Source organism: Hylobates moloch, unplaced genomic scaffold (genome assembly GCF_009828535.3).
Source record: "Hylobates moloch isolate HMO894 unplaced genomic scaffold, HMol_V3 SCAFFOLD_12, whole genome shotgun sequence".
Lineage (NCBI taxonomy): Eukaryota > Metazoa > Chordata > Mammalia > Primates > Hylobatidae > Hylobates > Hylobates moloch.
The window spans coordinates 4,534,592-4,550,526 of record NW_026652287.1 but is presented as its reverse complement, the minus strand read 5'-3'; the positions used below and the strand labels follow the sequence as shown (position 1 = coordinate 4,550,526).

Below are 15,935 nucleotides of genomic sequence, written 5' to 3'. Positions count from 1 at the left end.
CCTGAAGTTGAGGAATGCGGGGTGACGACCACCAGGTCCCGCAGTGACCACGGGAGGGTGGGGAGAAGGGGTCCAGCTCCGCCTTGAGCGTCGGGTCCCTGGGCAGGACCCTCCGGGCCACGGGCCGCGGTCCGTTGGGCACCCAGGCAGGGGGCTGGGAACGCTGAGTTTCTCTGGGAAGGCGCGGACCCCGGAGGAGCCGTCCCAGCTGCCTGGGGAGACGCCCCCTCCCCGCCCCGTCTTCTTTCCCGGGCACGTCCTCCGTAGCCCGGGCCGGGGGGGTTCTCCATCTGCCGCCCCTCCCGGCGGGCAGGCGCACTCTCTCCTCCCGCACCCTCAATCTGTCCGCGGTCCCGGGGCGCGGCGGGGGCGGGGCCCGGGCGGGGGCGGGGCCGGGGGCGGGGCGGGGGCGGGGCGGGCCGGCGGCTGCGGCGGCTGCTGGAGAAAAGTTGTCCCGGCCGGAGCGCGAGCAGCGGCGGAGCCGGAACCGCCAGAGCCAGAGCCGGAGCTGCGGCGGCGTGGACCCGGCAGGGGCGGGCCTCGGACAGCGGAGACGCAGCGGGCCCGGCCGACCGGGCTGCAGAAGTGGCCCCGGGCATGGGGCGGCCGGCGGGGGCCGCGGGCAGGCGCTGCGCTGCGGGCTGGCGGCGGGCTGCGTGAGCGGCCGGGACGCAGGATGCGCTCCGAGGGTGCGGCCCCCGGGCCGGCGGCGCCGCTGTGCGGGGCGCTGAGCCTGCTGCTGGGCGCGCTTCTGGGCAAAGGTAAGGCCGGGGCGGGTGCCTGGCGCGCCGACGCATGCGAACTTCCCGATTCCGGGGGAGCTCGGGGCGAGGGCAGCCGAAGCGAGGGGTGCGGCGGGGACCTCGGTGGGGGCGCGGATCCCATCAAGAGCGCTTCTGCGGATGCTGAGCCGCCCCCCTAATCCAGAAGGGCCCTCCCAGCTGGGCGCCGGGATCCGGGCAAGTTAGGCTGGTCCCGAGTCCCGAATCTCCCACCCCAGACCCCCCAGACCCAGAGCTGCCCCGCGGACGAGGAGGGGGCGTGGCTGAGGGACACGGTGTTTGTTGCCCATCCCTGAGTTCCGTGGGGACCTGCCCCAGCCCCAGCACAGTCACCCTGTGGAACTGGCATCCAGGAGAGGTGCTCTGCTCTGTGCGCCCCTTCCTCCCGGCTGTGTGCTCGCTATCCACGGCTCCCCATCCACAGCTTCGGCACTGTGGGGCTGGTGCTCCAGAAGGGAAGGCCCGGTTCTTTGCATGCCCTTTCCGCAACCGGTCTCTGTGCTGGCCCTAGAGGAACGCTCACCCATCGCGCAGCTCACCAGGGACCCCAGCTTGGCAGAAACCAGAGGCTCTCTGCGGGTTCTCTCAAATGAGTCCTCTGTGGTTTGGGAGCGCGGATGGGGAGGTGGGTGCGCCCCTCGCGTTGGGAACTAGCTCACCAGCGGTCCTGTCCGGAGCTCCTTCACCTCAGTGTCCTCTTCTCTACAATGGGAGTGACGGCCCTGCTTTGGGTTGGAGGAATTTAAAGGAGCTAACGTATGGCTCCCGCAGGGCTCACAAAAGGTAGCCGTGTGGTTTTTCCGACCTTTATTATTATGTACGTGTGCGGCCGAGTGGCCGCGCGGATCCGGCGGCGGGAAGGGCAGAGAGAGGCGGTCTCCAGCCGCGGGGCAAGCGGGGAGCAAGGCCTAGGCTCTGCCAGGGACAGCGGCTGCCCGAGTCCCGGGGCGCGTCCAGGGCGTAGAAAAAGGAGAGCGTCGCTTTCCTGCTGCCCGCGCCCTGGCGAAGGTCTCGGGTTCATTTGGTTAAACCGAGGTGCGCACATGGGTGCCCTGAGCCTTCGTGCTGCGCCGCGGGTCCGGTATTGGCCCCAGGCTCTGAGCAGAGAACCCTCAAAGCCACCCCTCTCCCGCCTAATGCTCAGAGGCTGAGCTAGAAATGCATTGAGAGAGACAAGTTGTCAATGGATGTTTAAAAGTAGCGTTTGCTTTTCAAAAGTCATTCCGCACCGCCTGAAAATCCAGAAAAATCTACTTTCCTTGAGGCTGCGCTTTCTCATATACACCAACCAGACAAGTTTGCTATGTTTTATATAAGTGTTCCTTTCTTCTAAGAGCTCCAGGTAGAGAGGAGGGTAGGGTGAGAGAGGGGGGAAGAAGGAGTGAGAGACGAGGGAAAGGGGGGGCAAGTCGGGGGTGGGGGGGTAGGAGAGGGGGGCACTTTTCTATTTTATTTGAAAGAATCAGCAGTCACAATCTGGTGCCTGAATTCTGCTGTTAATTAGCTCCAGGTTCCTGCGTTTCTAGGATTCAGTTTTCCTAGATGCAAAGTGGCCATTGAAGAATTCCCTTCCCAACCCACCTCCCAGCAGTTTTTTGTTGATAAAATGACTGAGTGGGTAGAAAGCACTTTGCAGAGGAAGGCGGTGCCGATTGAGCAGGGCGTGACCGACCTCCTCCAGGTTTCGCCCCTTGCCCTTGAGAGAATTTATCCAGGTGAACTGGATGTTCCCTTTGAAGCAAGTGTGGACTGTTCTTCATTAAGGCTCACATTCTGTGTGTGTGTGTGTGTGTATCCAGAGGATTTTACTTTTGATTAAGAGAGTGGCTGTTACAGATGTCCATGTGTTCAGTGCTGGAGGCAGTGCTTTGGCTGGAAAGGCAACTGGGACTGGATTTGAAGCTGATCTTTGCACAGCAAGGGGAAGTGCTGAAAACTAGGGACCTAGCGAAGCTCCACCCCTATCCCAAACCGCCCCTGCCCTCTAGCTAAGTGCAACCTTGATTTGATGGGGCTTTCTTTCCATGCTTTTTGCTTTACACAGTTTACCACGTGATTTGGGGGTGCATAAGGGCCTGCAGCTTATCATCTGCAAAATACATTTTCCGTTTGTTTCTCATGATCAAAAGCAGCAGTTCGTCCCCCCCTCGGATTCCTCCACACGTAAAGCGTTTGCACCATAAGATATCTTCTAGAGAGGAAAGTTTGCTGACCTTGTTTACATTTCTGCTGTCTTAAAAAAAAAAAAAAGCCACCTCTGTCTCTTCCTGCACACGAATTTAAGTGCTGATTTCTGGAATCCTTGAAAGCACTGATTAATTTTTAATACCAATTGTCTGTTTATTTTTGACTGTGGATTTAGAGGCTTTGCAATTTGTCGGCGTTCGGAAAAGGCAGAATTGTTCTTGGGAGGTTCCATAAATAGGACAGGGCATTGAAAGAAAGAAATCTTTTCCTAAGATTTAAGACTTGGTCTGAGGCAGGAGAGGCAAAACATCCTTGAATTAGAGGTTAATGTATTGCGCCTGTATAAAGCAAGTGGAAGGGCGGTGCCAGGCTGAGATGCCCTCAGAAGTTTAGTGATGGTTGTTAGTCACATATGAGACCTTCTGGGAAGGTTCTGTGGGACCACAATCTCTTTTTCTGAAATCTGTGGGGGCAAATGTATTTCAAGATTCAGAATTATTGAGATCTTTGAATGACAAGATAGAAGGAAAGATAGAAAAATAGAGGCATAAAGTCATATGCATGTGTGGTATGGCACCCTTAGTCTTCGTCTGGAGTTGTAGCCTGTAATTGCACATCGTGCTGCCTTTGTGTGCAACGTATGAGTCTTTACCTAAAGAAAGATAATAAGACCCCAAATAGCTTGACTTCAGATCAGTGTTGGCCACTGAATGAATTAAATATAACCAACCAGCCAAACCCTGGGATTGTCAGTGCTTTAGGGGTTTTGGGTTTCTGGTAAGGGATTTAGGGTCTATGGCAGGGATGAGAAATAGGACCCTCCTAGGGTGTCATCAGGGTAGAGAAGCCCCTCTCAGCCTCCCCACATTCGTGCTGCCACCAAAGAATGATGCTCATGTCTTGTCCTGCACACACTTACACGTGTACACTTAGCACAGACACGTAGGTTTTCTTTTCATCCTTGTCCCTTCTTATCCCTCAAGTCGAAATTCCTTACCGTGTTTTAGCCTCTTAGTAGTTATTGCAACTTCTTGGAAATCATTGTATTAAACCATCAGATCGGAATGTGTCCTATTAGAGTTCTTCTTCTATACCCACATTTCTTGACTAGTGGTTGCAAACTTCAGGACCCGCAGACAAGTACTGTTTTATCCGTACAATTTTTTTTCAAAGGCTCCCAACATTTAAAAATTGTGAGAGTTGGTCAGGCACGGTGGCTCACACCTGTCATTCCAGCACTTTGGGAGGCAAAGACGGGTGGATCACTTGAGGTCAGAAGTTCAAGACCAGCCTGGCCAACATGGTGAAACCGCATCTCTACTAAAAATACAAAAATTAGCTGGGCGTGGTGGTGGGGGCCTGTAATCCCAGCTACTCGGGAGACTGAGGCATGAGAATCACTTGAATCTGGGAGTTGGAGGTTGCAGTGAGACAAGATCACGCCACTGCACTCCAGCCTGGGTGACAGAGTAAGACTTGGTCTCAAAATAATAATAATAATAATAATAAAATGAAATGAAAAGAAATGGGAGCATTCCCATAAAAAAATTAGGATTTCCACAATGTGTGCATATATCAAATCATCATGTTGTACTCTGTAACTGTATATACATTTTATCTGTCAATTATAAAAAAGATTTTATTTCTAGTTTGCTAGAAGTTGCATATAGAATTTTATCAAATGCTCTTTTGCATCTACTGAGAAGATCAAATAAGTTTTCTCCTTCATTATGAAAAACAAATTAGGATTTCCAACTTCTCTCAAAAGTGTCGAGAGTCTGCCAATCTTGGGTGTAGTTTCTTTTGTGGCTACCTTGTGCCAAAGCTGAGCAGGGGTGTCCTCCTCTGGAGAGTGTGTTTATTCAGGTCCTCTCTTCCTCTGCTCACTCACCTGGCCCTTCCCTTAAGCAGTTGAGTTTTGCTTCAACCTCTTCTTCGTTCATCTCACTGTTCACTGTTAGCTTAATCACAAGGGTGGCTACAGTCACGCAGAGAAGAGCTGAGGACTCTCAATTATATTAGTAGTTAACACCTCCATGAGCAGAGGTTAAAACAAAGCCTTTGGATGTATTAGATATTTCATACATCCATAGTCATAAAAAGCAAGGTTAATAAAAATGTGTCTTTGGTATATTAATTGAAGTGAAGGAGAGTATTACTGAATTAATGGAATAAGTGGAACATCTGATTGACAGAACATTTTTACAGCTATCTACTTTGTTTAAAAGCCAGGCTTATTAAAGTAAAATTTGCACACAATAAAATTCACCTCTTTGAGTATATAGTTCTAAGTTTCGACAAATGCACACAGTCACGTAAACATCACTAGGATTGCGGTATAGAACATGCCCACTGCTCTCCAAAATTTCTATTTGCCTTTGTAGCCCCCTCCTTCCTCTACCTCCAGTCCTGGCAACCACTGATTTGTTACTTGTCTCTAGAGTTTTACCTTTTTCTAAATGTCATAAAAACAGGATCATGCAGTATGCAGCTTTTGGATCTGCTTTCTTCTACTTAGCAGGATGCATTTGATGGTCACCAATGTATCAATAGTTTGTTCCTTTTCAATGCTGAATGGCATTCCATTGAATGAATGCACCACAGTTTATTTCATACTGAAAAGACATTAAAATTATGCAAGTTTTGGGTAATTATGAAAAATGTTGTTATAAATATTCACCAACAATCTTCATACAAACATATATTTTCATTTCTCCTGAGTAGCTAGGATTGGGATTGCTAGGTTGTATGCAGACTGTATACATAACTTCATAAGATACTGCAAACTCTTTTTAAACATAGTTTTAGCAGTTTGCATCCCCATCAGCCATGCATAATAGTTGGTTTGTATCTTCAGCAGCATTTGATATTATCCATTTTGTTCTGATTTTGTTTAGTCATTCTGATAGGTGTATAACAGGCATTTCTTTGAGGTTTTAATTTTTGCTGTCATGACTAATAATGTTGAACATTATTTCTTGTGCTTAATTGCTGTCCTTATATTGTCTTTAGCGAAGTATCTTTTTCAAATATTGTACCCACTTTTTATTGATTATTTTCCTGTTAACGATTTTTCAGAGTGCTTTATATATTCTGAATGCAAGTCCTTTGTCAGATAAGTGTTTTACAGATAGTTTCTCTGAGTATGTGTCTTTGGAAGAGCAGAGGTTTTACATTTTAATGATGTTTAGTTTATTAATATTTTCTTTTAGTTATTGGGTTTTTGGTGTCACATCTAAGAAAGCTTCGCCTAACCCAAGGCCACAGTGATTCCCTACGTGTGTATAGTGTTGTTCAGGTCTTCTCTATTCCTACTGATCTGTTTGTTCTGTCACTTATTGAGAGAAGAGTATTGAGATCCCCAACTATGTTATGGTTTTGTCTATTTTTATTTTAGCTCTGACAGCTTTCATTTCATGTATTTTGAACACTGTCTTAGATACATACTTACTTAGGATTTTTTTGTTGTTGTTCAATCAGTCCACTTTTATGTAATGCCTTTATTTATTCTTAGAAATATTTCTTGTTCTATAATCTATCTGATATTAATATAGCCACCTCACCTTTCTTTTGATTGGTATTTTTATGGTAATATCTTTTTCATCTTTTTACTTTTAATTTGTGTCTTTATGTGTAATGTTGGTTGTTTATAGGCAGCATATAGTTGGGCTTCACTTGTTTATCCAATCTGATAATCTCTGTCTTTTAAGTGTAATGTTTAGACCACTTATATTTAATGTAATTATTCATCTATTTGTATTAAGATCTACCGTTTTGCTCATTGTTTTATTTATGTTCCATCTGCTCTTTATTCTTCTTTTCCTCTTTCCCTACCAGCTTTTATATTGTGTATTTTTTTATGGTTCCATTTTATCTCCACTATTGGCTTATTATTTATACTTCTTTTTAAATTTTAGTCATTGCTCTATGGCTTACAAAATACAATTTTAATTAATCATTACTTGCATTCAAATTATGTTACGGTGCTTTGTATGCTACATAAGAAATTTACAACAGTATATTCCTTATACTGTTTTCCTCTACTATATGTTCAAGTACATGCACTCACATACCCTAGGTGTGACTAAGAGAATTGTCATTTAAAAATTATCTTTATGTCTATTAAAGAAGAATAAAAATTGTATTAATGGTGTTGCTTTTGTTTCTAAGTGGGTACTTCTGATGTTCTTAAAACCAGTTTCTCTTCAAGATGTTATTTTCCTACCTGTGCACTGAGCTCCCTTGTTTTATATGCCTTTAGGAACTTAGAAGTTGCTGCATTCAAGGAGAAAACAAATGCGAAATACAACCCATCTGGAGTCTAAGTCAGCAAAATTTCCAGGACAATGGATTCTAGTTACTCTCCCAGAGAGACTGATTTCTTGTCTTCTACAATGCGTACACATTTTTTTTTTCCTGATTAAGGATGTTCTTAATAATGTGTTAGGAATGTTGAGTTTACACTTGCAGCTGGCTGGGATCCTAAAGCAACCCAAAAACTTAATATAGAAGACCATGTCTTTTCTATGTATAACATTTTTTTCTTTCTTCTCTCAATACCCCTCATTTTGCCAGCAACATGGTGAGTTATCACTTACGGACTAATTAGGAAGGCTCAGTGTCATAGAAACAAAAGCTTAAGTTTGAGCTTCTGTTCCACCAGTTCCTGGATGAATTGGTCAGAAGTCTTTGGTTGTTAGCAACAGAAACATCTCAATACCTTAATTGCTTATTACTAAGTTATAAGAGATTGGAAGCTCTTGACTCCAGAGAAAGCTGAAGGACGAGGTTTTCTATGAGCAGGAAGCTGCCAGGTGCTGGGTTCCTGTAGCTATAATTGTCTGGCTTCTTTAGGGTACCATAGTTGGAAAACAGGAACCATTTTACTTATTTTTGTCTCAGTGCTCATGTTTTAGATTCCAGGATGAAAGAAGCCTATACCTTGGCTAAACTTTTCACCTGGGGAATTTAAAAAATACCAATCCCCAAGCCTTATCCCAAACCAATGGAATCAAACTCTTTGGTAGGGATGGAGTAGGGGTGGGTGTAGAGGCAGGGCTGATCAGTTTTACTGTTTAAAAGCTCTTCAGTTGATTCTAACTGTCAGGGATGCACACAGATTGTGTAGGCCCATCTCTATTTAGAAAGGTATAAGACAGCCTCATTAATAGTTCCATCATTTTGTATCCAAGGGGAAAGGATTTTCCTCCCAGAGAAAAACTGAAGAGCTGTTACTAAAAGAAGATGTGATGGATGCTGGATGAAAAATCAACCGATGTTCATTCCACTGGCCCTAAGACCTAGTGTATATAGTGAAAAAATAAAGGACAGCTTTTCTGAGCCTCAGTTTTGTTTTATAAGTCAGGGTTCCCCAACTCTCTGGTCATGGTTTGGTACTGGTCTGTGGCCTATTAGGAGCCAGGCTGCAGAGCAGGAGGTGAGTGATGGATAAGCAAGCAACGCTTCCTTTGAATTTACAGCTGCTCCCCATCACTCACATTACTGCCTGAGCTCTGCCTCCTGTAAGATCAGCGGCAGCATTAGATTCTCGTAGAAGCATGAATCCTATCATGAACTGTGCATGCAAGGGGCCTAGGTTGCGTGCTCCTTATGAGAATCTAATGCCTGATGATCTGTCGCTGTCCACCAGTAGCCCCCAAGATGGGATGGTCTAGTTGCAGGAAAACAAGCTTAGGGCTCCCACTGAATCTATATTATGGTGAGTTATATAATATTATATATTACAATGTAATAATAATAGAAATAAAATGCACAATAAAGGTAATGTGCTTGAATCGTGCTGAAACAATCCCCCCACCCCCTGGTCCGATGAAAAATTGTCTTCCACAAAACTGGTCCCTTTTGCCAAAAAGGTTGGGGACCACTGTGCTAAGAAGGGATAATATCTATTTTATAGGATGGTTGATAATATTTAATGCAAAAGTGGACTAGAGATACTTAGCACGCTTTATGAGTTTCCAAGGGCTGTTGTAACAAACAGGGAAGCTTAATGTAACAAAAATGGATCCTCTCACAATTCTGGGGCCAAAAGTCCAAAATCATATGTTGTCAGGGCCATGCACTGTGCTGAGCCCCCAGGGGTGGATCCTTCCTTGCCTTTTCCAGCTTCTCTTGACTCCTGGTGCTCTTGGCTTGTGGCAGCATCACAGCAATGTTTGCCTCTGTCTTCACGTGGCCTTCCATTCTAAATGATCCTTACCTGTCTGTCTTATAAGGATACCAGTCATTGGATTTATAACCCACTGTAATCCAGGATGATCTCATTTCAAGATCCTTAACTTAATGACATCTGAAAAGAGATTTTTTTCTTAAGCAAGGACATATTCACAGGTTCTAAGTGGACATTCGCTTTTGGGGCCATGCAAACTATTGCATGCGGTAAGACTTGGCATATAGTAAAGTTCAATAAATCAGGGCCATCATTATTGCATTATTAAAGCCACGGAGAATAAGAATCCACAGTACAATGCAATGGAAACCTTACATAGATATTTTTTAAAAAAATAACTGAGAATAATTTAAAACACAAAGCAAAGAAAACAGAACTGTGCATTCAGCAATATCGGGGAATAGGAAAACTGGTCAAGTGTGAGGTGTTTGTTTATTATAGACCTAAACAGAGAGCCAAAGGTTTATATTCTGAGACATCCCTTGACCACTTCATGCTTAACTACAGCTTAGGCATAATTCCATCTGGCTTAGTGTTAGGATATTCTTGACACGATCTTAAGCTCCCCTTCTCCCTCTGAGTTCTCAGAGTCATGAAAACCATCCAGAGCAGGCCCCATTTCTCTCTTAGGTTAATTTTTTCTCCCAACTCTGCAGTTGACTTTTTTCATCCTTCTTGCTCAACTGGTCCCTCTGGCCCCATAATTATGTTTGCTTTTGCTGTGTTTCCTCACGGTCTCTGCGGACCCAGATGCTGTAGAAATGTGGATGGAACGCTAGCCACTTTGGCACACAGTATTCTACTAGCAAGTCTTTGAGGCAACAAGGGACTCTCATATTCTCAAAATAAAGGAACTTGAAGAAAACTGCCTCCTGCCTTTAACACACACGTGTGCACACACACACAATTCTAGGCTAGTTTCTGGTCTTATCATTGAGTTACAGCTTAGTGATGATTTTAAGACAAAACATACAAACAAAAAAGAACAAACTCTTATGCCATTAACAAGGTATTCCTGAAAATGTGATTTTTGTTTCCACTGGAAACAATGAGGTTGGGTTTGACACACACAAGCAGTTTTCCCTGTCTGTTTGATGGAAATGGTTTTTGAATATGCACCAAATTATTCAGTTTCTTACTCATGATTCCTCTAGTTACAAATGCCAAAACCCCCAGCTTAAGCAAACCATACCAAAGTCAAAAGAAGAAAAGAAATAATTAGTTCAGGTAACTGCAAAGTCCAGATAGACTTCAGGCACAGCTGGATCCAGGGGCCAAGTGATGTCATTGGACAGTTTCTGTTTCGCCCAGTCTCTTGGCTCCTCTGTCCTCTTTGCTGTCTTCATTTTGGAGAGGGCATCGTTGTCAGCAGCAGCTCCAGGCTTATATTCTGTCCACACAGCATACTCAACTAAGAGAAAGTGACTTCTCACATGGTTATAGAAAGAGTTGCAGGGGTAGATTTTTGGCACTCACTACAGTCTTCAGCCCACTCACTGCTGACTTAAGGGAATGGGGTTTTCTGATTATGCAGATCTCAGGCACAGGAATTCTGGGAGCCTGGGTGTGACGTCACTTCCACCCACACCACTAAGATAGAAGGTGTGATGATGCCCAAACACAGGTGGAGCTATATCAGAAGATGGGGAATGAATGCCCAGCAGGCAAAACCCTATTCACCAACCAAATGAGCAAAATGAAGGGAATCAAAAGCCACTGGATGGCTGCTTGTCACGGGAGTGCTCCACACTGTGGGGGCAGCCCACATGGGAGGTCAGCTTGTTTCTCCTGCCTATGCACAAACAACAAAATCCAGGACATCTCAAGTTAGGAGGGTGACCTTCTTTATCTCTCACCGCATCTCTACTTCTGGGTGGCTTTTCCTCTTTTCTGCTTGTCTTGACCTTCATTCATTCTTCTTTCATTGATATCCAGCCATCCAACATCCCTCCAGTAAGAGATGGGCACTGCAATAATAGCATCTTCTATCACTGACCTCCTCTTGCAGACAAGGAGACCGTACTTTCAACCCCAGGTGCTCACCCCCAGGACTGTGGGATCCCTGGGCTGAGTTGCTAAAGCCTGCCAGTTTCTCATGCTGCAGCTGTATACGGTGACCCTAAAAGGCTTGTCCCCCCATGGCATCCTGATTTATGAGAACAAAAATCTCAGGGGAAGTCTATGTTTCAAGGCATTTGTTCTGCTCTGGCTCTGTTCCATCTTTCCTGCTTCCTAAGTGGCAATAGGTTCTTATCTTCAATTTATGTAAATCTTTTGGGTCGCTACACAGCCCCGGGTTACCATTTTCTTTATTTTCCACTTTTTAATGGTAAGCAATGAATTGACTGAGAGAGCAGACTTTTCTCATTTGCCTTCAAACTCAGTGTTTTCATCTGTCGTGTTCATATCCTATTAACTAAATGACATTTCCTAGCTGGCATCTCTCACTGCCTTCTCCTGGTCAGTTGTCTCCCTGGCCATGTCCTGGCCCTTGACCCCAGCCTGTCTCCTTGCGGCACCGATGCCATGGAGGTGACAGCTGGCAGTGGTTTGGCTGTGTGGTTGCCCATTAGTTCTGGGTGGGAAGGGGTCCCCTCTACCATTCACAGAGGCAAGAAGCCTGCAAACAGTAGCTTTTTACTAATCCCCATTGGTCAGAGTGTCCATGATGACTATTTTTTTGTCTTAACTTGTGTGGGCCACAGTTCCCAGATACTTGTTCAGACTTGATTCTATATGTGTGTGTGTGTGTGTGTGTGTGTGTGTGTGTGTGTCTGTTTGGGTGAGATTAACAAATTGGTGGATGTTGATAAAACAGGTTACTCTGCATAATGTGGGTAGGCCTCATCCAATGAGTTGAAGGCCTGCAGAGATCAAAAGGCTGACCACCCCAGAGACAAGAAGGAATTCTGCCAGTCAACAGCCTTTGGATGGAACTGCAACATTAGATCTTCCGTGGGTCTCCAGCCTGCCAGCCCACCCTACAGATTTTAGACTTGCCAGACTCCACAATCGCATGAGCCAATACCTTAAAATAAGTTTCTCTCGGTATATACTCACCCTATTGGTTCTATTTCCCAGGAGAACCCTGAGTAATAGAGGGTCCTGGAAGATCTGGTCCCAGGCAAAGGGAATTTTGTTTTCTCTCTCAAATATCTCACCTGTCTATTCTTCAAGCACACTCATTATCTTCATTCCTTGAAGATAATGGATTCCCAGAACTGGCCACATAAAAGGAATAAACTTCAGAGACAGAATTGGTGCTGTCATTTTTTTATTATTATTAAATCACTGCTAATCCTCTAGAGACAGTGCTTCCTTACTTTGTTCATTAGCCCGATGGGAAGATCTAAATGTCCACCATCCTCAGCAAACACCAGCTGCATGTTCAAGCCCTTCTTGACTAGTGGTCAGATCATGTCCTCTGCCTCAGATTCTCTAGTGTCTCCCATCATATTCAGAGGTAATGCCACAGTCTGTGCAGTGATCTACAAGGCACTCTGTAATCTCTGACCCTGTAGCATCCTTCTGACCTCATTTTCAACCTCACACTCTGCTCCAGTCCCATGGGCCTGCTTGCTGGGCTCACCACACCAGATAGACTCCCACCACAGGGCCTTTGCACATGCCTGCTGTGGGGTAACTTCTAGATACCCTCATGACGCACTTTCAGCTTCTCAGATCTGTGTGCCAAGGGCACCTCCTCATGGAAGTCTCCCTATGCACATTGTCTGTTCTCCATTCCTGCCCTTTCTGTGCCCTGTCCCTATTTTGTCCTTTCTCTTTGCACTTATCCCCTCCTGATAAACTATAACTTTGACTTATTTAACTGTCTTCCCATTCCCTAGAATTAAAGCTCCATGAGCACAGAAATTTTAGCCTATTTTTTCATGGCTGTATTTGTCTATTTTGCTGATGGCTGTAGTACCTCTGGTATTCTGGTGAGGCCCTGAATGTTTGATAAATGAATGAACGGACAAGTGAATAAATGACTTCAGTCTGTCTTTGGCTTCTCATATTATCTGTCCTTCATTCTGAGCCAGTCTCTTGAATCTTGCTAGCCCAAGATTCATGCTGCCTGCTACATACATGAAAATGGGGAGGTAAGTTTTATATGCCAGAAATCTCTGAAGGCCACCATTTTATTAAAGGTCTCTAGCTGAGAACGGAGCCTGTCTTCATCTCTTCTCTCCGTCAGCCACTCCAGGGAAGTGCCCCCGTCAATTTGAGGTGAGAGTGCTCGAAGAGGGGTGTGATACACAGATGCACATGCTGGCCAGGGGCAACATTATCAAGTCGCCAACTTTATTTCTGAGTTGTCCCACCCTCCCTTGTATCCATCTGCCTCTTACTTTCAGGTGACATATAGGAGGGGCCCCTTCCTTGTAGACAAGAGAGTCTCAAAACTGACCACATTAAAGGGATAAACTTCAAACACAGACCAGAATTCTATCATAAATAGTGAAAAGCATCCTAATATCCTTATATAAGGAAAACATGCTTAAATTCAGTTAACTTAATAGCGTAATCACTAGAATAATGGGGACTGACTACTAATGAGTATAAGGTATCTTTTGAGTGGATGGAAAGATATTATAATGAGGCATCAGATGTGACTTGATCTGGGTGTTCGATGATAACATTAGAATTTGTTTAAAAAGTAATTTACTTGGCCTGTTATACTGTTGGCCTCCTTATTAGGTTCTAATTTGTGGCTCCTGGAAGTTCCAGGTTTACATGCTTGAGGGGTCAAATCTCTCTCTCCCAATAATCCCAGCAAAAGTCATACTGTGTTTCGTTGGCTCTGTTTGTTTCTGCCCGTTTCTGAACTATTCAACCCAGTCAGTAGAAAACAATGTGCTCTAACTATCCAGGCCAGGGAGCTGTGGGAGGAGGTCATATGGGCTAGAAGTGGGATGCAGAGACAAATGTGGGTGTTGTTACCAGAAAAGGGATGAATTATTGAGACCAGAAAAAGAATGATATATATTCCTACGTCTCCAGCTTTGAGAGTGCGATCAACAGAGGTCACAGGAACATAGAAGATCATGCAGGCAAGTTGTATCTCTTTCCCCCTCAGAAGTCTACTTGGGTTAGTATCTATGAACAGGAGGCAGCATGAAGATGTGTTTTCCTAATTGAGTTTGTGTCATACTTGCCTGAAACCAAGGATAAGAAAACATCATTTATCACTCAGCTGTCAACCCAGGCCGCCTTCTGTATAAGAGGCAAAATGAGATAGATACAAGAGGTGGCCCAAGTGCCAGTTGAAAGAGAGAAAGATGAGATCTAAAACAGGTTTGTTTCAACAAGTTGGGACCCCTTCCTCTCCAGACAGGTCCTGTTTGGGAGGCAAGATCAAGGCTTGGTGGTGGTACTGGCCTGAATCAAATCCCTGCTCCACTGTGTAGACATGGGAAAGCCACTTATAGCACCAAACCTCAGCTTCTGGGTCTGTCATTGGGGCTAGTAGAATGTGTCTCGTGGAGTTATTTAAAAGGGTCAAACGACCTAATGTATATTTGTCTTTATTTTTCATTTGCACATTTTGGATACAATCTCCACTGTTCTCTGTCCTGCTCTGAACCCTAGGAGGCTGACCCTGCAAATGGCAACTCCTGGTTCCTGTATCTGCTGGATTCCATAGGGGGCTGACCAGTGGGGACATGGCAAGAGATTGGAGGGCAAAAGAAAGGAGAAGCTGGAATATTTGTTCCCCACTCGCTCCTTGTTTGGGCCCATCTCTGGCTGTGCCTTTGTCACCCCTTGAATCTAACTCCTGTTGGGTGGCCTCTGTTGAAGATTCCAGCTCACATTGACCTTCAGGAACACTCCCTTCTCCACTTCCCCCTTCAGGTGAAGATAATGTCTATTTCTTATCTCTAGGTACCCAGCCTCATTATTTCATTTCTTCCATTAGTATTTCCTTCATAAAAGGGACTTTGAACATTGGAGTTGGATTCTCTATCCTCCTGAGGCTGACACTTATACAAATAAAAACTACTCATACATAGTGGAAAATGACTGGAGTTTTTTGTTGTTTTTATGTTTAAACAAGCTCAAACATTTAGAACATTTCAAAAATAGGTGCCTAGAACTTTTGTCCCATGAACCATCTCAGAGTAACTGGCTGAGTTGATGCTTATCATACCTGAATGTTTTGTTGTGTATTTCTTACAAATAAGACATTCTCTTACAAAAGCACAAGATAACATCAAAATCAGAGAATTACCATTGCTGCATTATTACCACACAATACTGTTGTATTATTCCGTTTTCACATTGCTGTAAAGAATTCCCCTGAGACTGGGTAATTTATAGAGGAAAGAGGTTTAATTGACTCACAGTTCTGCATGGCTGGGGAGGCCTCAGGAAACTTACAATCATGTCAGAAGACAAAGGAGAAGCAAGTACCTTTTTCACATGGTGGCAGGAAAGGGAGGAGGCAAAAGGAAAAGAGTCCCTTATGAAACCATCAGATCTTGTGAGAACTCACTCATTATCATGAGAAAAGCATGGGAAAGCCACTGCCCCCCCACCCATGATCCAATCACCTCCCACTAGGTCCCTCCCTGGACACGTTGGGATTACAGTTCAAGATGAGATTTGGGTGGGGACACAGAGCCAAACCATATAAACGATTGTCCCAATAATTCACAGCAGAAGGATCTAGTTCAGGATTGCACATTGCAGTTAGTTGTCATGGCTTTTTACTTTTTTTCAGTCTTCCCTTGAATTTCATGACTTTGACACTGTAGAAGCTTATGGGCTAGTTA

The 15,935-nt window shown here is 44.9% G+C and overlaps 1 protein-coding gene across 1 annotated transcript in view; it reads left to right on the top strand.

Annotated features, from left to right (window-relative positions):
• The first annotated feature begins 463 nt into the window (after window positions 1–463).
• TMEM132C (transmembrane protein 132C) overlaps window positions 464–15,935 on the top strand; it is a 447,107-nt gene continuing 431,635 nt past the window's right edge. The window contains exon 1 of the mRNA XM_032168291.2: window positions 464–761. Coding sequence (XP_032024182.1) covers window positions 677–761 — 85 coding nt within the window. The 5' untranslated portion in view covers window positions 464–676. The remainder of the gene's footprint in view (window positions 762–15,935) is intronic.